The 22,713-nt window shown below is 38.2% G+C and overlaps 1 protein-coding gene across 3 annotated transcripts in view; it reads left to right on the top strand.

The window, feature by feature from the left end:
* clocka (clock circadian regulator a) overlaps positions 1-21,563 on the top strand; it is a 79,906-nt gene extending 58,343 nt beyond the window's left edge. For 2 of the 3 annotated variants that reach the window (XM_056264414.1, XM_056264415.1), the window contains 15 exons: positions 142-262; positions 426-539; positions 2,368-2,486; positions 2,796-2,878; positions 8,813-8,919; positions 9,039-9,186; positions 9,365-9,440; positions 11,060-11,204; positions 11,322-11,422; positions 11,599-11,688; positions 12,679-12,837; positions 12,914-13,153; positions 14,014-14,198; positions 17,212-17,485; positions 20,539-21,563. In XM_056264414.1, the coding sequence (XP_056120389.1) occupies positions 142-262; positions 426-539; positions 2,368-2,486; positions 2,796-2,878; positions 8,813-8,919; positions 9,039-9,186; positions 9,365-9,440; positions 11,060-11,204; positions 11,322-11,422; positions 11,599-11,688; positions 12,679-12,837; positions 12,914-13,153; positions 14,014-14,198; positions 17,212-17,485; positions 20,539-20,847 (2,271 nt within the window). In that variant the 3' untranslated portion in view covers positions 20,848-21,563. The remainder of the gene's footprint in view (positions 1-141; positions 263-425; positions 540-2,367; positions 2,487-2,795; positions 2,879-8,812; positions 8,920-9,038; positions 9,187-9,364; positions 9,441-11,059; positions 11,205-11,321; positions 11,423-11,598; positions 11,689-12,678; positions 12,838-12,913; positions 13,154-14,013; positions 14,199-17,211; positions 17,486-20,538) is intronic. The other variant, XM_056264416.1, reaches the window with a different exon arrangement.
* Positions 21,564-22,713: the final 1,150 nt, after the last annotated feature.

The raw sequence follows: 22,713 nt of genomic DNA, 5'->3' as shown, positions 1-22,713 counted from the left end.
ATGAATACAATGGTTGATACAGAATGTTTGCTAGAAAATAATAACTCCGCCACCTCCAGCAATTTAAACACTGTCCACGTGAATGCAACTTTACTGTGTAAGTATGAGAGATACTGACAAAGTATGTTGTTGTGTTTTCAGTCTGATCTTGTGGATCAGAATCTGTTGAATTTCCTCCCTCTTGGTGAGCATTCGGAGGTGTATAAAGCCCTGTCCACACACATGCTGGAAGGAGAGACCCTCACCCCAGACTATCTAAAGAGTAAGAATCACTCTCATACATGTTTATCATCTCCTCATGACCAAATCATTGGTTTCATTCTCATTCTGTTTCCTCTGTTCTCTCTGTTATTTTCTTATTTCTGAGACTAGACTAGAGCTCATTAATGCTGTTTTCTTGTTTTGTTTTGTTTGCTTCCCTGCAGCAAAGAACCAGTTAGAGTTCTGTTGCCACATGCTCCGGGGCACGATCGACCCGAAAGAGCCGCCCGTTTATGAGTATGTCAAGTTCATCGGAAACTTTAAGTCCCTCAACACTGGTGAGTGTCAAAACGAGCACCCGCGGCATCAGCCGAGTCTTTCATATGGATCCATTTATTGAATTACCCAGCCAAGTGCTTGATTGCTTGTGCTTCTTATGAAAGAAGATGGAGCAAGGATCATTATTTCAATAGGAAGTGTTGTGTAAAGCCAGTGTGCCAGAGAAACAGGCTTCTGACCCAGATTTTAAGACAGAAAGTTTACCATTTGTGGCTAGAGGTGAAGTGTGTAATTTGACTTGTGTCAGTAAACATAATTACAAAAATGATGTGTGTGTGTGTGTATATATACAGAGCCGCTGTGTTCACACTTTTCCCCCCAGGGGAATCAACTTACACATAGACTTAATTATAGTTGATGGTGGAATATTAAAACTTTCACCTTTAAGATGTATTTATAAGTACAGGAAGCAGTTTTGTCGATTAAATTACTGATAAAAATGTTTGTTAATGAAGGTTTTTGTTTTCCGCAACAATAAAGATAAGACAAAAAAGACACTCCACAATGACAGTTAAATCATTTTAACTAAAATTTAAAAGTAGATTTTACCTAAGGATTCTAATTATATGCTATTATTTCATAAGTTCAGGTTTTCATAAGGACAATTTTCATGTTATATTTTATGTTAAAAAATACGTTATATGCTTAATGCTTGACACATTAATAAATGTTTTAAAACAATTAAATCATGGAAAAACTTGTCACAGTTTGACGTGTTATTTTTACTAGAATATTTTTGTGAATTATTATCCTTCAGAAATGGTTCTAATGTGCTGATTTGGTGATCAAGAAACATTTCTGATTATCAATGTTGAAAAAGTTGTGCTGATTAATAATTTGAAGAGACTTCTTTTTTATATTAAAATTATTATTGTTATTTATTATTTACTCACCCTCAAGTTGTTGCAAACCTGTATGAGTTTCTTTCTTCTGCTGAACACAAAGGAAGATATTTTGAAGAACGATTGGAACCAAACAGTTGTTTGGCACCATTGACTTCCATAGTAGAAAAAAAAAATACTATGGAAGTCAATGGTGCCAAAGTTTCAATCGTTCTTCAAAATATCTTCCTTTGTGTTCAGCAGAAGAAAGAAACTCATACAGGTTTGCAACAATTGTAGGGTGAGTAAATGCTGACAGTATTTTTTATTTTTGGGTGGAGTATCCCTTTAAAGTATTAACTTCTTAAAAATGTCTTTAAAAAAATCGTACTGCCCCCAAACATTTGAATGGTAGTTTAACTTCTCAGAGAGATACCATGACAGTTTTGTATATGTGCGTGTGTGGGTGGGTGGGTGGCCTGGTAAACCCTAGATTATGGGGACAAAATGTTCCCACAAAGATGGCAATATCCAAAATCCTTGTTCTTGTGGGTACATTTTTTTGGAAAACAGCTTATAAATCATATTTCATCATTGAAAATGTAAAAATGCAGAAAGTTTTCTGTGATGGGTAGGTTTAGGGATAGAGTTGGTGTAAGGGGATAGAATATACAGTTTGTACAGTATAAAAATCATTATGACTATGGAAAGTCCCCATAAAACATGAAAATGTGTGTGCGCGCACATTTCCCATTTTAGTGAGAGTAAAATGCATGAATATGATAATGAAATATTGACTCAATTTAACAGACATTTTCATCAAAAAACATTAACTACGTGTTAAAATGAACACTGCAGGAGCTTGCTGTTTTAAATACAAAAAAAAACGTTTGACGGTTCCTCACAGTTTGCTGCCCCCTAGTGGTAGGCTGAAGAAAATAAGCTTACTGTTCATTATTTCTAAAAACTTCCATTTACGAAGATTCGCTTGTCTTTTTGTCTTTAGTGCCTAACTCAACACGTAACGGCTTTGAGGGAGTGATCCAGCGATCGCTGAGGCCTGCTTTTGAAGACAGAGTGTGTTTCATAGCAACTGTGAGGTTAGCCAAACCTCAGTTTATCAAGGTGGGTTGAGCACTTTCTCATTGCTCCTGTGACTTCTAACATTTGCCTGGCAGACAGTGACAACCTCAGTGAGATCTGCTGTGTACATTTTCATCATGACAAAAGATGAATGTGTGTGTGGGTGTGTTGATAGACACTGTACATGTTTGTGCAAGAATTAGCTTTGTTTTTGAAGACACTGATAAATGACCAGCATACAAAACACTCAGTGTGAGAAGTAGGTCACTTGGTTTCTGTTCTCGTTTTTTTTTGTCTGCTAGACGTGCTCATAAGTTCGAATGGTCCTGTTTATAATCTCTGTTTCGACAGGAAATGTGTACTGTAGAGGAGCCCAATGAGGAATTCACCTCCAGACACAGTTTAGAGTGGAAATTCCTCTTCTTGGACCACAGGTACAAACCTCATCTGTTCTCACGACTGGTTTTGTGTTGCTATGAGCTCATTGTCAAGAGCACGCATCATCTACCCCTCCAGTAAAACTAAAGAGTACCTCTGCTAGTTTGTTGTTCCACTTAGACCTTGCTTACATCGGATGTTAAGATCTGTCTCAGGTGATCTGATCACTAGAGATAAGATGAAACATATTTTACTTACTAGAATGCGTGTCACCTGTGACTACTTGCGATCGGATTTCAAGGACAGGGTCTCTGATTTCATGACTAAATAACTATGTCAGTGTGTGACTAGTTTTTGAAAGACAGAAGATAGATAGATAGATAGATAGATAGATAGATAGATAGATAGATAGATAGATAGATAGATAGATAGATAGATAGATAGATAGATAGATAGATAGATAGATAGATAGATAGATAGATAGATAGATGGATAGATAGAAAAAGAAAGAACTAAAGGATGAAATGAAACAAGGAAGGGAAGAAAATAACGTGGAAAGATGGAAGGAAGGAAATAAAATACAAAGTGAGAAAGAAAGGAGAAAGAAGCAAATTATGTGACTGATCTTAACACGTGCGTGCAGCAAAGGGTGTGTCTTTGAAAGTTTTTTGTTTTGTTTCTAAGCTGTGTGTAACCATCAACGTTTCAAACCCAATTTTTTTTAGCACAATGGTTGATTGACAGTTAAGTTGGTGACAGATTACCATTGACACTGCCAGTGTTACTCTACTACGACTTAACCGGAAGCAGATATGGTTTAGATCTTAATGCCTGGCGTAAACTTAGTGCAGTGGTTCTCAATTAGGGGGCCTCGGCAAACTTTCAAAAGGGCCTCAAGATGACTTAAAGGATTAGTTCACCTCAAAATGAAAATTTCCTGATAATTTACTCACCCCAATGCCATCCAAGATGTTCATGTCTTTCTTTCTTCAGTGGAAAAGAAATTAAGTTTTTTGAGGAAAATATTTCAGGATTTTTCTCCTCACAATGGACTTCAAGCGTGTTGAAGTCCAAATCAATGCAGTTTCAAAGGGCTTTGAAGTGCTTCAAACGGCTCTGCACGATCCCAGCTGAGGAATAGGGTCTTATCTAGCGAAACGATCGGTCATTTAAAAAAAAAACCCAACATTTATATACTTTTTAACCACAATTGTTCATCTTGTGCTGGTCGGCGACACGCCAGGCATTACGTCATCACGTTGGAAACGTCACAAATTTTTTTTTTTAAATAATAATAATAAATTAAAACAAAGATGTCAGACGATTTTGAAATTGGAGGAGAATACGGGAGAAAATGAGATGGAATTTTTCGCCCTTCCCCTGCCTTTTTGAACCGGAGTACACAAACAAATAACTTAGATGACGTGATGCGTGACGTTTCCAATGTGATTACGTAATCCCTGGCGCGTCGCAGACCAGCACAAGACGAACAAATGTGGTTAAAAAGTATATAAATGTTTATTTTTTTTAGAAAATGACCGATCGTTTCGCTAGATAAGACCCTATTCCTCAGCTGGGATCGTGCAGAGCCGTTTGAAGCACTTCAAAGCCCTTTGAAACTGCATTGATTTGGACTTCAACATGTTGGTTGCGCTTGAAGTCCATTGTGTGGAGAAAAATCCTGAAATGTTTTCCTCAAAAAACTTAATTTCTTTTCCACTGAAGAAAGAAAGACATGAACATCTTGGATGGCATTTGGGTGAGTAAATTATCAGGAAATTTTCATTTTGAGGTGAACTAATCCTTTAAAATGATTTAAAACAAGACAAACCAAACATTAAAATATGGCCAATCAAGTATGGCATAATCTACGGCTTTAACCGATTTTAATGCACTACGTTTAGGCAAAGAACCACCCGACTCGAAGCACCGAGCCATGGATTATCCTGCTTATACCATGGTCATTTGCCAGCAATGACAACTTAAAGATGTTATTAATATTTGCAGCGCAATAGATGACTGGAAGGGTAAAAATTATGGTTAGTCAGTTACTGCTCTTTAGATCTAGTAAGATCTGCCTGCTTTGAATAAGACTAAAGTAAAGAAGTGTGCACGATTACATTTATTTGAATGAATGAATTATAGAATTTCTTTGAATAAATTACAGAGAGAGAGAGAGAGAGAGAGAGAGAGAGAGAGAGAGAGAGAGAGAGAGAGAGAGAGAGAGAGAGAGAGAGAGAGAGAGAGAGAGAGAGAGAGAGAGAAAGAGACCTTCATCTCTTCAGAGTCTCCCTCTATTAACAACGAAGCTGTGAGTTTAATTACTTCAAAACCAGCAATGTTACCCCCTCATTGCTGAGAAATATAATGTAGCAATTCGGTAGCAAAGCTATCTTATTAATAAAAGTCGCAGGGCAGTTTCTGTGCTCCTGAATGTATGTGTGTGTGAGGCGCAGCATGATCTCCGAGTGACGTTTGCGTGTGTGTGCTTCAACGAAAACAGCATATTAATGTAATAGAACGGTGATAAAACTGACTTGGAACTACCTGTGTATTAAACGGTTTCATTGTACACCTTCCAGCCAATCAGAATAGAGTATTCAGAGAGACTAAGGTATAAGATATTTTTAATTCACCCTCGCAACAACTGTTTGTTTCCTTTGAAGAACCAGGATTCACACTATTTTGGAAAACCTTCAAAAAAGAGGTAGCCCATTTTAGGTAGCCTAATTTAATTTAATTTTTATTTTATTAATGTAAATGTCACATAAATTAATAAAATCATAAAACTCCATGGGCATTTTTATAATGAATATACATTTTTCTAGTAATACCAAGCTCTAAATAATACAAATTGTGAGTACAAAATATTAAGTTATAAATAAATCACTGTCCACGTGCAGCCTAATTTTTGTGTCTATGCAGACGGTGCGCATACAACAGCGTCCACTAGACAACAAAGTCCACTAGATAGTGCGCACGCGCCGAACATGTCTTTCCGTGCTCATGGCCAAAGGAGTTTACTGGAGATGGAGTGGAACGCGGAAAACCAAGTATACCCAGACCTTGATGCTTCCTTTTAAGATTTTTCTCAGTTTTTGAGCATGTGTTTATTGTACATGCTTACATTTTGTTAGCAGACAGTATATCTCGGAATTATCAATAGCTCACATTCATCCCACGGGCTCAAGCGCTTGTACATCTGGAATAGCATGAACATAATTTTCTCTATAAAATCTTATACTGTTATGCTTGGAAAGGTTTATACTGAATTTAGACAAGTCGTTTTGGAAAAATAGCTGCTGGTGCTGCTGCTACTCTATATATAGTTCAAATCAAGGATTCAGTTTAATCGGCACAGATGCTAGATATTAAAGCGATTTAATACGATTTTCCACATTATCAGTTGTTCAGCAGAAGCTAGTGGCGCTTCAGATCTTTTTATCCTAAAACATTTTATACTAAAACATGTGACTCAAGGAATGCCTGACAATCTGTTCCCAGGTTTGATTTCAGTTCAGTTTAGTTTTCTCCTATAAAACATCTTGACATTTCTAGTCAAAAAGTACAACTTGGCATTTTTGCTTTTTTATTGTTTTATTTTATTTCATAAAAGAAGACACTGGTAATGTTTTTTATTTTGTTTTTGTTTTAAAGATGTGGTGTCAGTATAATCTCAAAACACATACCGGTGAATATAAGATGAGTAATCAGATTAAAATCAATAAATTATAATATTTAAAACTTATGAAAATCATTACATTTCAATGTTAATCTTTCACAACTACACTCACCTAAAGGATTATTTGGAACACCTGTTCAATTTCTCATTAATACAATTATCTAATCAACCAATCACATGGCAGTTGCTTCAATGCATTTAGGGGTGAGGTCCTGGTCAAGACAATCTCCTGAACTCCAAACTGAGGCCTTGTCCACACGGACACGGGTATTTTTATAACCGGAGTTTTTCCTACAGCGTTTTTAACAAAAAATCCCGTCCACACATGCTCGGTCTCCGTCTACATGAAAACGTAAAAACACGCTATCAAGCGCGGTCAAGAGCATGCCATGCCAGCAGGCGGCGATATAAACATTAACCGTAAAGCCACGTTGGCCAATCAGAAGCGCAAATCTGACGTCAAACACAGCGGGTAACGGCGCAAACTCTGACGTCGCAAGGCAAAAACCCCGGTTTCACTGTCTACACGACAACACTGTAACCGGCGTTTCTGAAAATCCTCACCCTGGCAGGGGTTTTCAAAAATGTTCGGTTTCAGTGCGTTTTCGTGTGGACGAACGGCCGAACCGCGTAAAAAAAGTCACGGTTATAAAAATACCCGTGTCCGTGTGGACAGGGCCTGAATGTCAGAATGGGAAGGAGCAATTTTGAGCGTGGCATGGTTGTTGGTGCCAGACGGGCCGGTCTGAGTATTTCACAATCTGCTCAGTTACTGGGATTTTCACGCACAACCATTTCTAGGGTTTACAAAGAATGGTGTGAAAAGGGAAAAACATCCAGTATGCGGCAGTCCTGTGGGTGAAAATGCCTTGTTGATGCCAGAGGTCAGAGGAGAATGGGCCGACTGATTCAAGCTGATAGAAGAGCAACTTTGACTGAAATAACCACTCGTTACAACCGAGGTATGCAGCAAAGCATTTGTGAAGCCACAACACGCACAACCTTGAGGCGGATGGGCTACAACAGCAGAAGACCCCACCGGGTACCACTCATCTCCACTACAAATAGGAAAAAGAGGCTACAATTTGCAAGAGCTCACCAAAATTGGACAGTTGAAGACTGGAAAAATGTTGCCTGGTCTGATGAGTCTCGATTTCTGTTGAGACATTCAGATGGTAGAGTCAGAATTTGGCGTAAACAGAATGAGAACATGGATCCATCATGCCTTGTTACCACTGTGCAGGCTGGTGGTGGTGGTGTAATGGTGTGGGGGATGTTTTCTTGGCACACTTTAGGCCCCTTAGTGCCAATTGGGCATCGTTTAAATGCCACGGCCTACCTGAGCATTGTTTCTGACCATGTCCATCCCTTTATGGCCACCATGTACCCATCCTCTGATGGCTACTTCCAGCAGGATAATGCACCATGTCACAAAGCTCGAATCATTTCAAATTGGTTTCTTGAACATGACAATGAGTTCACTGTACTAAAATGGCGCCCACAGTCACCAGATCTCAACCCAATAGAGCATCTTTGGGATGTGGTGGAACGGGAGCTTCGTGCCCTGGATGTGCATCCCACAAATCTCCATCAACGGCAAGATGCTATCCAATCAATATGGGCCAACATTTGTAAAGAATGCTTTCAGCATTTTTTTTTTATCAATGCCACGTAGAATTAAGGCAGTTCTGAAGGCGAAAGGGGGTCAAAAACAGTATTAGTATGGTGTTCCTAAAAATATTTTAGGTGAGTGAATATGAACACAAATACATTGAAATGTAAATTAATAACTTGATTAACTTTTATTATTTGGGAAAATCACCATGTGCAGCTTGTCAAAGTCTGAGATTTGACCTCTAAAATAATTTTACAATAATAATTTTAAAACATGTTTTTAACATTGATATCACCAATGAAAAGATATAAATGGTTCCAGGGTATTCGTTAACAAGAGTATTAATTAAACTTATTTTTTTAGTCTTGTTAGACTTTGCACTAATGTTTAACCTGGAAAAAATGTAAGTAAATAATTACATGTCATAGAAGTGGTATACCGGATGAAGCGCACAAGGGTTTTTTCAGGCACTTGACAAATTCAAATAATTTTGACGGATTTTTCTGTGTTTTTGAAATGGGCAAAACACAAAGGAGTCACACAGTTTCATATTATTTAACAAACAGTTAGGTTATAGAATTATGTCTTTTATATGGAGTTTCTTGACTATTTGAAATCTTTTTCATGACTGACAAGTCAATGAACGTCTTTTGCATGCGGATGATGTGAATTTGTTTGTGTTATGTTTTGCAGGGCTCCTCCCATCATAGGTTACCTACCCTTTGAGGTTCTGGGTACTTCAGGGTACGACTACTATCACGTGGATGACCTGGAGACTCTGGCCAAGTGCCATGAACACTGTGAGTTGAATTACTGTTTGTATTTGTGTGTACCTGTCTCTCCCTACTTCTAAAGTTTGAAAATTATGTATGAATGACATTGTCTTTAGTTTTGACTCTCTTGCTCTCTCTCTCTGTAGTGATGCAGTATGGTAAGGGCAAGTCGTGCTATTACCGTTTTCTGACTAAAGGTCAGCAGTGGATCTGGCTTCAGACTCACTACTATATCACCTACCACCAGTGGAACTCGCGGCCTGAGTTCATCGTCTGCACACACACTGTGGTCAGGTGAGACTTTCAGAACATGCAAAGTTTGATTGGATAACTACTAACAAGAATGGAACAACTGTCATTTTTTTGGTTTTACACTGAATCCTAACCAGGCACAACACTATAAAGCGTAAAGCAGAACATAGTGCTACTCTTTATAGAGAATTTCTTAGTTTTATTTATTTTTTTGTCTTAGTTATGCTGAAGTGAGGGCTGAACAGCGCAGGGAGTTGGGCATTGAGGAATCGCCTCCTGAGATCTCAGCAGACAAGGTGAGACACTTTCAGTTCAGTTTAAAATTCAGTTCAGTTCAGTTGTGAGGCCAGTATGGGGTGCTCACCCTGTGGTCTGTGTGGGTCCTGACCAAGCGGCAACCTTCCTGTCTTTCTCTTGAAACCAACACGGAAGTGACTTTAACCGCAATTCATCGACTGGCCGCTAGAGACAGGCTGCAAAAGAGAGTCAATCCCATATACCCCGCCATGTTAAATTGACCAACTTTACAGCAGAAAAAAATGTTTACAGCCTGGTGCAAAAAGTGGTTTTGGTCTATTAAGCTAATTTTGCCCTTTATGACAACTGTGAGGGGGGTGAATTTGTTTATAACTCATCCGTTTAAATTGTATTAAGCCTTAAAGTTCTGCGTAATTAAGGGTGTGGCCACTGCTGTTACTACTAGCCGTTTGTCTGCTGTCTGTTAGCCGTCACGTCACCTCACCTCAGCTAATCACGCCTTTTTACCCATTTTCGTTTATCCGGGAGTGTTGCGCGGTGACTCGCTAACAAGATTATGACGGCCGGCTCCGCCCACTTTGGGCTTAAAAAATGCTCTTCAGAAACATACGGGTGACGTCACAGACACTACGTCCATATTTTTTTACAGTCTATGGTCCTAACGCCCCAGTATAGTGACGGGGACACTATACTGTCAAAAAGCACCATCCTTCGAATGAGATGTTAAACCGAGGTCCCGAATCTCTGTGGTCATAAAAAAAATCCCAGCATTCCCCCCTACCATATGTAAAGTGCTTTGAGTACCCAGAAAAGCACTATATAAATGTAACATTATTATTATTATGTAATTTTTATTTCATTTTAATTGATATTTAATATTTACTTGTATACATTTAAGACATTTATTTTGTTCCTGTTTTATTAATTATTGATTCAATTCTGAATTCCCATTCATCCACAAACTATAACAGGCAAATATGAAAAATAATATTAATAAGTAAATATATTATACAAATTTACATTTTTGGGCCTGGTTTCACAGACAGGGCTTAGATTATGCCAGGATTAGGCCTTATGAATGTGCTTTTATGAGGCTTTTATGAATGTGCCTTAGAAAAAAAACATTACTGATGTGCATCTAGAGACAAAACAATGGCACTGACATCTTTTAAGATATGCTAATGCAAGTTCCTTTCAGTTAAAACAGCTCAAACAAGCATTGTAGTCTGGACTAGGCTTAAGACTTGTCAGTGAAACATTAATTTGATATATTGATATATTAATGTATTATTATATTTAACATTTTAATACATATTTATTAACAAATTGAATACATTTATTCATATTTACATATTTTATTTATTATCTATTCAATTTTAACAGGGAAATAAATAGCATTACATTTATTTACACACACACACACACACATTATATATAATATTCATATACATGTATATATGTGTATGTCTGTGTGTGTATATATATATTTCTTATATTAATACAAATTTCAATTACCCTTTTTATTTTTAAGGGATGTTTTTCCCCATAATTATTTTCTGTGGTAAGCAACATTATTGCACAAAATGTTGTTGATAGATCTTAACTTGTGTTGAACCCAGAACTATCCTTTAACCTCGCTCCGTTTCACTCTGCTCAGTCTCAAGACTCCGGCTCTGAGTCCCAATTAAACACCTCCAGCCTGAAGGAGGCACTAGAGCGATTCGATCGCAGCCGCACACCCTCTGCCTCATCACGGAGTTCCCGCAAGTCCTCCTCACACACCGCCGTCTCGGACCCCACATGTACGTATTCCATACCAAAGAGAGACAGTGTTGGTAAGCAACACAGCCACTGCATGTTAAGATGTTTACACATATTTCAGTAGTGTGACTGGCCCATGTATGTTTGTGTGTCTGTAGCCACACAGACAAAGCTGCAGACAGACCATAGCACACCACCCCGCCAATCAGTGTCTGCCATTGAGATGACATCACAGCGGAGGTCCTCCATTAGCAGTCAGGTTGGTACATGTCATCATCATCAGAAATACAGTGGAGCCGACACACAAAACCCAATTTAACATGGAAATAAACAAAAATTTAGGATTAAAAAGTAAAAAGAAAATTTGAACATAAAATGAAATTGTCACCTGTTATATATGTGGGAGTTTTGACCTTGTGTGTCGTCCCTCTTCAGTCGATGAGTTCTCAGAACACAGGACAGACAATGGCAACATCTATTGTGTCTCAGCCTCAGCAGCCTCAACCACTTCAGCCCACTGTGCAGGTAATTCAACATCCATATTACTGCATTTACTGGTATCACTCTTGCAAATCAGTGTTCGACTGATATGAGTCTTTCAGTTCCTGGTGTCACTAGAGCCCTCAGTTGTTTTTATTTGTGCTATTGCTAATTTGCTCATTTATTTTTATTGTATTACTGACTGTATACTTGTCTTTAATACTGTTTAAAATTTATATCAGTTACTTTATTAGTTAGTCTAGTTTATTACTTGTTCTTTCAGCTGATTTGTTTTGTTCATGGTATTCAGCTGCAACAGAATGTTTTGCAAAAAGACATAGAATAAATATTTTATTTGATATCTAAATGTCTATATCTAAATCGAATCAGAATTGAAAAGCAGAATCAGAATTGATAAGCAGAATCAGAATGGAATTGCAACGCTAAAATTCAAACGATACCCAACACTAGTGGTAATCACCATAAATCATCTACAATTTACATTTACCAAGTGTAAATTTTTAAATAAATATTTGTATTCAGCAAGGATGCATTCAATTAATCATATGCGACAGTAAAGACATTTATAATCCTACAAAAGATTTCTGCTTCATATAAATGCTGTTCTTTTGAACTTTCTTTTTCTCTTTCTATTTCTATTCAAAGAATCTTGAAAAAATACGCATCACTGTTTCCACAAATTCAGAAAAGAGTTATTGTAAATCGTAATCATATTTCACAATATTACTTTTTTTTCTGTATTTTTGATCAAATAAACAGCCTTGATGAGCATATGATACTTCTTTTTAAAACATTATAAAAACATATAATTTTAAAAGTATTAATATCACATGATAAGTAAAATAAGGTTTATTACACAAGGTTTATATATATATATATATACTGAATAAAATATAATATAGATATTTGCTATTGAATAAGTTCTGAAGACCTGTATTGTGCTGGTAGTGTTAACTCTTAACGCCTATTAAAATTATTATTATTTTATACCTGGTGCTGTTTATTGTTTTGTAGCCAGTTATCCAGTTTTCCACACAAATGGATGCAATGCAGCATCTTAAGGAGCAGCTTGAACAGCGAACACGCATGATTGAGGCCAACATCCACAGACAACAAGAAGAACTGCGGCAAATCCAGGGCGAGCTGCAAAGGGTTCAAGGGCAGGGCTTACAGGTGAGAGCGTCCCCTAGCTTTTGTTTAAATGTGCACTCTCTGCCTCAAATTGACACCCTTGTGTTTGGGTATGTAGATGTTCCTGCAGCCAGGAGGCGGCAGTCTCAACCTCGGCTCAGTACAGCTGACGCAGGGATCGTCCGTGCAGCCAGGGGGCGCTCTGTCCATGCAGGGGGCCGTGGTGCCGGCGGGGAGCCTACAAAGCGGCCTCCAATCCACACACACGGGGACGCAACACACTGTCACACAGCATCCTCAGCAGGCTCTGCCACAGCAACAGAACCTTCTCAGAGATCAGAGCTCCACCCTAACTCAGGTGATAGAGAAGACTAGTACTGCAAGCTCTGACCATTTTTCATAGAAAAAAATTGTACTGGACATTCTTATTTACTCGTAAAATTTTAAGATCATGCACATGCACTCATCAAAACAATGTTTTTCATCAAAGTTTTGGTCTTAACTTTACCATAATTGAAATCCTTTAGGTAACGCAAGTCATATTATGTTTCTATCTTAATATTTATATTAAATTCTATGTTCAGCATATTTAAATGCACATATGAAGCTTCAATGGAGAAGTCCATCACAGTACTTAATGACTGAAAAACTAATTTCAGTGCTGCTTTACAAGGTTATTATCATTAACTAAAACTAAAACAAATCTTTTATTTTCTGTTCATTGAAATAAAACTGTGATAAAATATATAAATAATATATGTGTATTAGAAATGTTGTCTTGGCAAATAACTGAAAAAAGTTACCCTAAATAAATAAAAACTAAAACTAAATTAAGCCTAAATAGTAAATAAATAAAAATAAAAAACAAAAGCACATAACAAATTTATTAAAAATTAAACTATAATTAAAATGAAAATATAAAACATAAAACTAAAAGCTAATTAACTATAATAATTAATAACTATATTAGTTTATAAATAATACTATAATAACACTGCTGCATTACCATGTTCAGAGAAGTGAACATTTTTGATTAATTTTTAACATTTTAAATCCAAAAATATCAAAGACTGATCTGTAAACAAAGTCTGTGGTATGTTCAGATAAAACATCCCTCTATCAAATGCGAAAGTAAATGTATAATAAAGTATTAGATGGTGTGTAATCATCCTACTATAATCTAATATCAAGTCTTTCTATCTCTTGTCTGTTTCTTAGCAGTCTCAGAGGTCGTCTCACATGTTGCAGTCTCCTCAGGGAGCACTGCCGGCATCTTTGTATAATACCATGATGATCTCTCAGCCGGCGCAGGCCAATGTTGTGCAGATCGCCACAAGCCTGGCCCAGAACAGCAGCCCGAGCGGAGCCGCGGTCGCCACCTTCTCACAAGACCGGCAGATACGGTACATGTAGCACTATTACAAACACACACTGACACTTTGACTCATCATAAACATAAAGCACACATATACGGTTAAATTTGCACATTAGAATTCTAGACTAACTTAAATGAGTATATATACATATATGACATTAACTTTTAACATTTAACTTTTTTCCTGACTGGACACAATTTTGACCGATACCATGGAGAAAAACTGCCATATAGATATTTGTAATATTATCTCATAATTTGGTAACAGGTATATTAGGCTGCTGTCACTTTAAGACCTGACACACGGATCCATTAAACTTTTACACATGCATTTTCTTTCTCAACTCTGTTCTTAAAGAGCATATTGCAGGTAAAAAAAAAAATCTAAATTAATATATAACCTTGTATGAAAATACCATATGAAAAGGTAATGCAGGATTTAAAATGTTTTAAAACGACATAAGGGCACTAATTTAGTAGATAAAGTGAGCGTTTCTTGGACTGCTCGTAAAAACGGCTTTTTTTTCAACATCGCGTCATTTTACGTCACGCTAGGGAGCCTCAGCCTCGGCTCAGTGCAGAGCAGGCTGGCATTCAGTGAGAGCGGCCGTGAGTCAGTGTGTTTTCGGTAGTTTTTGTATTTCAATCTATCATCGTCATGGTAAATTATTGTGTTTGTGGAGGTTGCAAAAACTCCGGCCTGTCAGGACATCGAGTCCACAGGTTTCCATAACAAGAAAAAGGACGGTGCTGTATATCTTTCGTGCCTGGTGCGGTTTGTGCAGGTGAAGAGACGGGATTTCTCTTCCGCATCGGCTTCGAGAAACGCGGTCGTGTGTAGCTTTCACTTCAGATCGTGTGTAGCGTTCACTTCAGATCGGAGGATTATCATCCCGGCGATATGATGGAGTTTAACATGGGATGCCGAAGCAAGAATATTGATCGTCGTATACTGTACCAATGGCATCAAATAGTGTGATATAGGTAGTCATGCCCTAAATAGAGGCAACTTGTAATTGAAAAACAAAATTACTAGGTTGATTAAATATATTGAAATCTTTAATTTTCTGTTTATGTTATAACCCAGATGAAAAATATGTTTTAAAAATGTACTTGAGTATGTTTTTTTAGTAACTTACAATAGAAATATACTCAAGTATAGTTTTTATACATTTAATAGTACATCTACCCTAAACATACTAATGTCTGCTGGCCTGATATACGATGGTAATAATCTGTACAATATTGTGAGCACAGTGTATATCGTTAGCGAACGTGTATCTATAAGCACGTCTCTCACCAAGACATCTGTCCTGTTCTCCACTGGTTCTCCTCACACCACAACTCAATGTGTCTCTGAGTCTGACCGTTCTGTCTAACATTAGTCCTGGCCTGTCTCTACTCTCTTGGCAGCATAGCAGGCTCATAATTGTATGGCTGTAGTCCGTCATACCAGTAAGTATTTCCTCAGCGTCCGAAATGTCACTTGGATCCATTGTTTTCCTGTTGTTTGAATCGACCGCTCTCCCGCCCGTTACGTCACGCCCACCACACCCATTTTCAGACGCGGAAGTAAAATTTTCTCACAAAAACGACTCCAGAAGCTTATGTAGCGTATTTATAAGAATATTTTAAAGAAAATCTAGTTCCTACATTATTTTTCTATATATTGACTCGTTGGGTCCTCTAACCTGCAATATGCCCTTTAAAACATAACTGGCTGTTTACATGAATACTCGCCAACCAGCATTTTGACATTATTTTGTGTGTATTTGACTGTTTAAGGTCAATAAGCAGTGAAAAATAACTCAATTTAGTACTTATAGGAAACTTTATGTCCGTGCACTTTGGGTGTGAGCACAGAATCTGTGGGAATGAGTAAAATTATGTAGCCTGGATGCCAGCCCGAACTCCGCCCACAACATTTTTTGGTCGGGAAGTTCCATTGAGGAGTAATTATGATCGGTTCAGAATTAGTCGGGCCAATCAAATTGCCAGGGCGGGCTTTATACGATGATGGACAGATGATCTGCAGTTACGTAATCATCACGTTATCAAAGAGCTCTTGGGTTGAACTGGTTTCCCTCAGAGATGACAGTAGCTGGAGAATTGAGATGTATAGATTCCGCTATCGCGTCTGTTGTAAAAGAAATCAACATTCATTCATTTTAAAAGACGAACAGAGAACTGCAATCAAGGCATTTGTCGAAGGGAAAGATGTGTTTGCCGTCCTTCCTACGGGATTCGGCAAAAGTTTAATTTATCAGCTGGCTCCGATGGTAACTAAGAAGATGGGACGCAATGAAAACCCTGTGGTCGTTGTGGTTTCTCCTTTGGTCGCACTCATAGAGGACCAAGTAAAAGAAGCAACACTCATTATTTTATTACTTCCAGCGTGCATGCAGTTGAGGTCTGTTGACAATTTGCGTAGCTCATAAAAAAAACACTTAGGCTACTGCGTTGCTCTCATTGGTTGTAGGTCTATCCAATTGAGTGCAGAGTTTTTTTTTTTTTCTGGTTCGGTTAAGACACGCCTCATAATCAAAGCCCTATGGAGCAGAATCAGACTCGCATTCTGACTAGAATATGAGTATGACGAAGTCAGGCTAAAAATGATGCACAATACACAAATTCAGGCCCTGTAACACCAGCAATATTCATCTGGAGCTAATGAAACGAGTGTTTGAGTGGAGGCGGGTTTGTGTGTCAACTAGCTGTTGGAGAGATCATGAGAGAGTGAGAAAGCACAGCTGGTATCGTGTACCTATTCTGCAGAAATTCGTATTGGAAGCGTTTCAGAGATTTCAGTATATCCAAAAATCAATATTTTTGACAACAGTAGTTTATTCTTTCAGATGCCTTTTTAAAAGACTACAATTGAAAAATGTGTATATATATTTCTCCTTGGGAGGCTATGGAAACCTACTGGGTAATTTCTGATGAATAATAAAACATTCTTGGGGACCCCTGTCACAGTAAAACCGGTCCCAACATTTGAAAAGAAACTTATAACTAAAATCCTGTTTTCCTGCCTCACACAGGTTCCCTGCTGCCCAACAGCTCCTCACTAAGCTAGTAACCGGCCCAATGGCATGTGGTGCAGTTATGGTTCCTACCACCATGTTCATGGGGCAGGTGGTGACTGCCTTTGCCCCGCAGCAGGGCCAGCCTCAAACAATCAGCATCACCCAGCAGCCGCCTGCACAGACGCCGGAGCAGCAGGCTCAGACGCAGTCACAGACAGCTACAGGAACAGCCCAACAGCAAGGACAGGTCCAGGCTCAGCTCGCCCAGCAGCAAACACAATTCCTACAGGTACCACGCAGAGAACTGAGAACCTGTTAGCATCGATGACTCCTTCACTGTAGCAAATGTTTGGTCAGCTTACTGATTAAACTGACTGTTTACTGAATACAGCTTACTGATATAGTTCAGCCATAAATGTAAATCATTTACTGTCATCATTTACTCACCCTCACTTCACAAAAAGTGAAATTTGGAAGAATGTGTTGGATCCACTTGGATGCAAAAGCATTGTAAAAACAATCAAAAGTGGATCACATGACACATTCCTATTCATTCAAGAGAGTAGTAGTGATGTCTGATTTGTGAAAGAATCATTCTTTGGAGTCAGATCTTTTAAAGGAACCTAATAATATGGTTCACAAAAGCGGTCTGAAAGATTCTTTCACAAATCAGACAATGCTACCTTTTTTATTAGTCACCAATCACCATGTAATCAAAATTCATTCTCCTTATTTTTTTCTATCGAATGTTGCCGTGTTTATGATGAATGATTTGTCAGAGCACATCATTCTTTAAAAAAAATAATAATAATGTGCCCCTGTAATCTTTAATTAACTCTTTAAAAAGTTGCCAGCCAGCTCCAGCATTATTGATCATTTTCACAAATTTCATGGCCCTCATCATTTTTTGTTGTATGAATATCTGAACATACAATATATCAAAAGAAAGCACAGAGACTCTGATTTTAAAGCAAAAAACATTTTATTCAAGCTTCATACAATCTTTTTTTATCAACACTTGAATGTGGGTACGTTTCATAAAAAAAAGCAACACTTTGAAGAAAAAGCTGAGAAAATAACGTTTTTGTCAAAGACTATGTCTGGATCGGATTCAGAACAATGATTAAAACATATCGAGTAGATTACGTCCATCAACACGGCCAAAGCTTCACACCTCTTTGTGGGTTCGATATATTTTATTTAGTAATGTTAGGTAGATGCGTAATAGCACCCCTTACCTTATAACAGTGAAAACATGGATTGCTGGAAAATTCTGTCTGTGGCAGGGAAGCTTTGTGTCATAAATGATGGGAAAAACTATCAATGGCAGGAAATCGTTGAGTCATTAATGATAGGAAATTCTATCAATGACAGGGAAAGTTTAAAAAAAAAAAATTATGTCCCCCTCGCTATTTCATCTCTTCTCTGATCACCATTTAGTTTCTGGATCATTTCAAGGATCAATTCCAGATGGACAAACGGATCTATTCCAAATGGACAAAATCAAGTCCCGTGTGTCCTAATTTTCTTTTTTCACGTTCAATAGCCGTCACGTGTATGTATATCACTAGTGAAGAACACTCGGGCACAATTTTGTTTTATATCGACTTTCATGAAAATAGAGAGCTAGAGTGGCTGACAAGATTTTTTTGTGAATAATGACCTAAATCTCTGTCTGTTCCACACATAAATGGCTTATATGGCTCTAGAAGACAGCAAACAAGTTCAGCAGACTACTTTTATAGTGCTTTTGTATCTTGATTTGAAGCTTAAAAATTGAATGAAAGAATAAGTCAGTCTGCCTATTTATTCCAAAAATGTTTAAAATATTATTTTAAAAAGAGATGAACATTTTTGAGAGAGCTATTCCTTAAAGGGCATCTATTATGCCCCCTTTCACAAGATGTACATTAAGTCTTCCTCAAATAAGTATAGGAGACTATAAGCTGGACCACAAACAGTTGGTACAGATCCATCCTCGAGTAACAACGAGATTAAATGACGACTGCTATGTTCATTCTTATCTTATAACAAAACGCATCAATCGCTTAGAAGACATTCTTGTCTCCAGCTGCTCCGGCGTCCAAACGATGGTGGACTGTGTTTAACTCACTCAGGGCGGGTCTACATTAAAGGGTTAGTTCACCCAAAAATGAAAATTCTGTCAGTAATTACTCACCCTCATGTTGTTCCAACCCCGTAAGACTTTCGTTCATCTTCGGAACACAAATTAAGATATTTTTGAAGAAATCTGAGAGCTGGATCACTCCTCCATAGGCTTCTTAAGGGATCGAAACTGGCCGGCCCAAAAGTTATGAAAGACGTCGTTAAAATAGTCCGAGTGACTACAGTGGCTCAATCTTAAGTTTATCAAGCGACGAGAATCCTTTTTGTGCGCAAAAAACAAACAAAAAGAACTACTTTATTCAACTACTCTGTAAGGCCGTGATATTTCACGTAGTGAAACTACGCAAAGCTTCTAGGTTGCACGTCACACGTAGGCTCACTATTGGCCGACGCTGGTCATGTGTGTGATGCGTAACGTACAACCTAAAAGCTTTGCGTAGTTTCACTACGTGAAATATCACGGCCTTACAGAGTAGTTGAATAAAGTCGTTCTTTTTGTTTGTTTTTTGCGCACAAAAAGGATTCTCGTCGCTTGATAAACTTAAGATTGAGCCACTGTAGTCACTCGGACTATTTTAACGACGTCTTTCATAACTTTTGGGCCGTTCAGTTTAGATCCCTTAAGAAGCCTATGGAGGAGTGATCCAGCTCTCAGATTTCTTCAAAAATATCTTAATTTGTGTTCCGAAGATGAACGAAAGTCTTACGGGGTTGGAACAACATGAGGGTGAGTAATTACTGACAGAATTTTCATTTTTGGGTGAACTAACCCTTTAAAACTGCAGTGTCCGTCAACAGTCGTGGGAGGGGCTTGTGCAAAAGTACGTCACATTGCCCCGAATCTGAGAACGGGTTGTTCTGAGACAGTGCTTATGATTTATGGAGATTTAAAAAAAAGCACTGGGTGGATTTTTATCATTATAGGGTGGTTGTGTACACACACTGCCAACACACATTTATGTTCAAAGTTCAAACACAATGTAAAAGTGAATTTTGCATAATAGGTGCCCTTTAAGATAAACACATTTTGCTTATATATTCAGCTGTTATTTTGAGCACTTTTTTGATTCAAAATATATTTTTGTGGTACATTCTAAATTTGTAATGCCTCAAGTCACTAGTTTTTACTTGTTGTTTTTTTGTCTTATCGTGTTATCAGCAGGATTTGAATATCGCTGCCACATGTATATTTATGTTGCGCATTTCCTCCTGCAGGCCCCTCGGCTTTTGCATGGCAACCAGTCTACCCAGCTGATCCTTCAGGCAGCGTTTCCTCTGCAACAGCAAGGCACCTTTGCAGCTGCAACACAACAACAGCAGCAACTGCAACAGCAGCAGCAACAGCTGCAGCAGCAACATCAACAACAACAGCAGCAGCTGCAACAACATCATCAACAACAGCAGCAGCAGCTGCAGCAGCAACAGCAGCAACAGCTGCAACAACAACAGCAACAGCAGCAGCAGCAACTGGCAGCTCATCGCTCAGACAGCATGACGGACCGCTCCAATGCGCCACCTCAGTAGCTGACCGCACGTCAGGGACACAACCAAACCTCCCCTGAGCAGTCTTGCATGCTGGGGGGCTTCTGAGGGGGGTGTTTCAAGCTAAAAAAATAACAACAGTATTTTTACTGTACCCTCTCAGATACCCTTCCACTGCTTATAGGTGAAGGGCCAGACCTAATTGGGTGTCGTTTTTTCACCCCATGCCCTATTCCACCTATAGGTAGTTGATCAACGGCTGCTTGCACTGAATTGTGGGAGTGGTCCGACCACGAACGCTGAACTTATCTGCTGGCTGGCAAAGGGAGCAGCGGCGGCTGGTTTTCCCCAAGCTGTCACCATCACACACCCTTCGTCTCGTATGCCCAGTGTGTGCCGTCATCCCTCTTTCACAGGTTTAATTTATGCAGAACGAGTGCTTCGAGACTTGGAAGAAGTCCCGCAGGACAAACAGCACCTCTCTCTTTCTCTCCCTCTTTCCTCCTCATTTTACTTGTCGAAGTAATTATGGGTCAGAAAATATTTTTAAGAATGTCGTGTGGATTCCACTTTTATTGTACAGTTCACCTGTAAAATAATGTGTAAATATATGGACAAAAGGAAAGAGAAACTAATATTTTATATGATGCATGAGATGAAAAGCGTAGTCTGTTATTTGTAGCTTTGAATATACTTTTTTTTTCTAATATTCAAAGGAAAAAAAAGCTAAACTTAATACACATAATGGCTGATCTCTTCACAGACTTCCTTTTTCCAGTGGGATGGGGGTGAGTGTGTGTATGTGCTTGCGCACGTGTTCGTATGTATGTGTGTCTGCCGAGCAGGCAATGCTGGATCCTCAGATTGTGTCACAGTTTGTTAAAAAAACGAACTTCATATTTTTAGTAAAACTGTTAAAGGAACAGGCAATCTTTAGATGTTTTGCATCTTGTTATGCAGTAACACCTTAGTAATTGCAAAAATATAGATATGAATATTTTAGAGAGATGTTTTACATTTGTAAATACTGTAAAGAGATGGCTTCAGATTTAGTATATCTTGCAGTTAGACAAAAATATTGAAATGGGGCTTCGACTGTTTAGCGTAGAATCATTACAGCTGGAAATGTCCTCACGACGTTCGCTATTACGTAACAATGATAGTGACGGTACTCTGCTAAACTGGAACGGACGCTTAAAACAGCAGGGTTATGATGGGGGGAAATATATTCACATAGTGTGTTTGATCTTAAACAATACAGGTAAATGAGCTTAAGGCTAAGCCATAGCTTCCTCTAGTTTTACAATGGTTTACATGGTTGTTTACACTGTTATACAGTGTTTTCGGTATGATTCACTATGTAGGTTTAAATAACCAGAAATATAAACAACCAAACCGGTTTATCATTTAGAGATTTTCACATATTTGCACAGCTTTAATGCAGGAGTACTTTCACTGGCCTTTTTCGGGTTTCCGCTCATCGTCAAACGATGATGTTTCATTGAGAACGACTTGACTTTGCAAACTTCTTCCATACTGATAGACACTCTTGAAAAGCAGGAATGTATAGGTTCACTAATACCTCTGTAATGCTGACATAGTCACTAGCAACTTCTAGCTCTTTGCCCAAAGCACAGAACACAAGCCTAGGGTTGACAATCTGATTCTGTTTATTGACCCCAGTTGTATTACAATTAAAATATGGCAGATTGTAGTTTATTAATTTGATATTTAAACTGTTTAATTGTGTCTTCGGGATCTTGAGATTTATATTTATGTATTTTTTGACAAGACAGTCGTCGTTAGAATTGCAGTCTCCTCAAAGTTGCTCGATAAGACATTAGCACTTAGCCATCATGAATGTTCAAAAGTAATAGTTATGTTTTCCTGTAGGGTCAACATAAATTA

Source organism: Rhinichthys klamathensis, unplaced genomic scaffold, assembly GCF_029890125.1.
Source record: "Rhinichthys klamathensis goyatoka isolate OS25496 unplaced genomic scaffold, OSU_Roscu_1.1 h1tg000221l_1, whole genome shotgun sequence".
In the NCBI taxonomy this organism is placed as follows: Eukaryota; Metazoa; Chordata; class Actinopteri; order Cypriniformes; family Leuciscidae; genus Rhinichthys; species Rhinichthys klamathensis.
The sequence above is the reverse complement of the archived record's forward strand: the minus strand, read 5'-3'. Positions and strand labels throughout refer to the sequence as shown.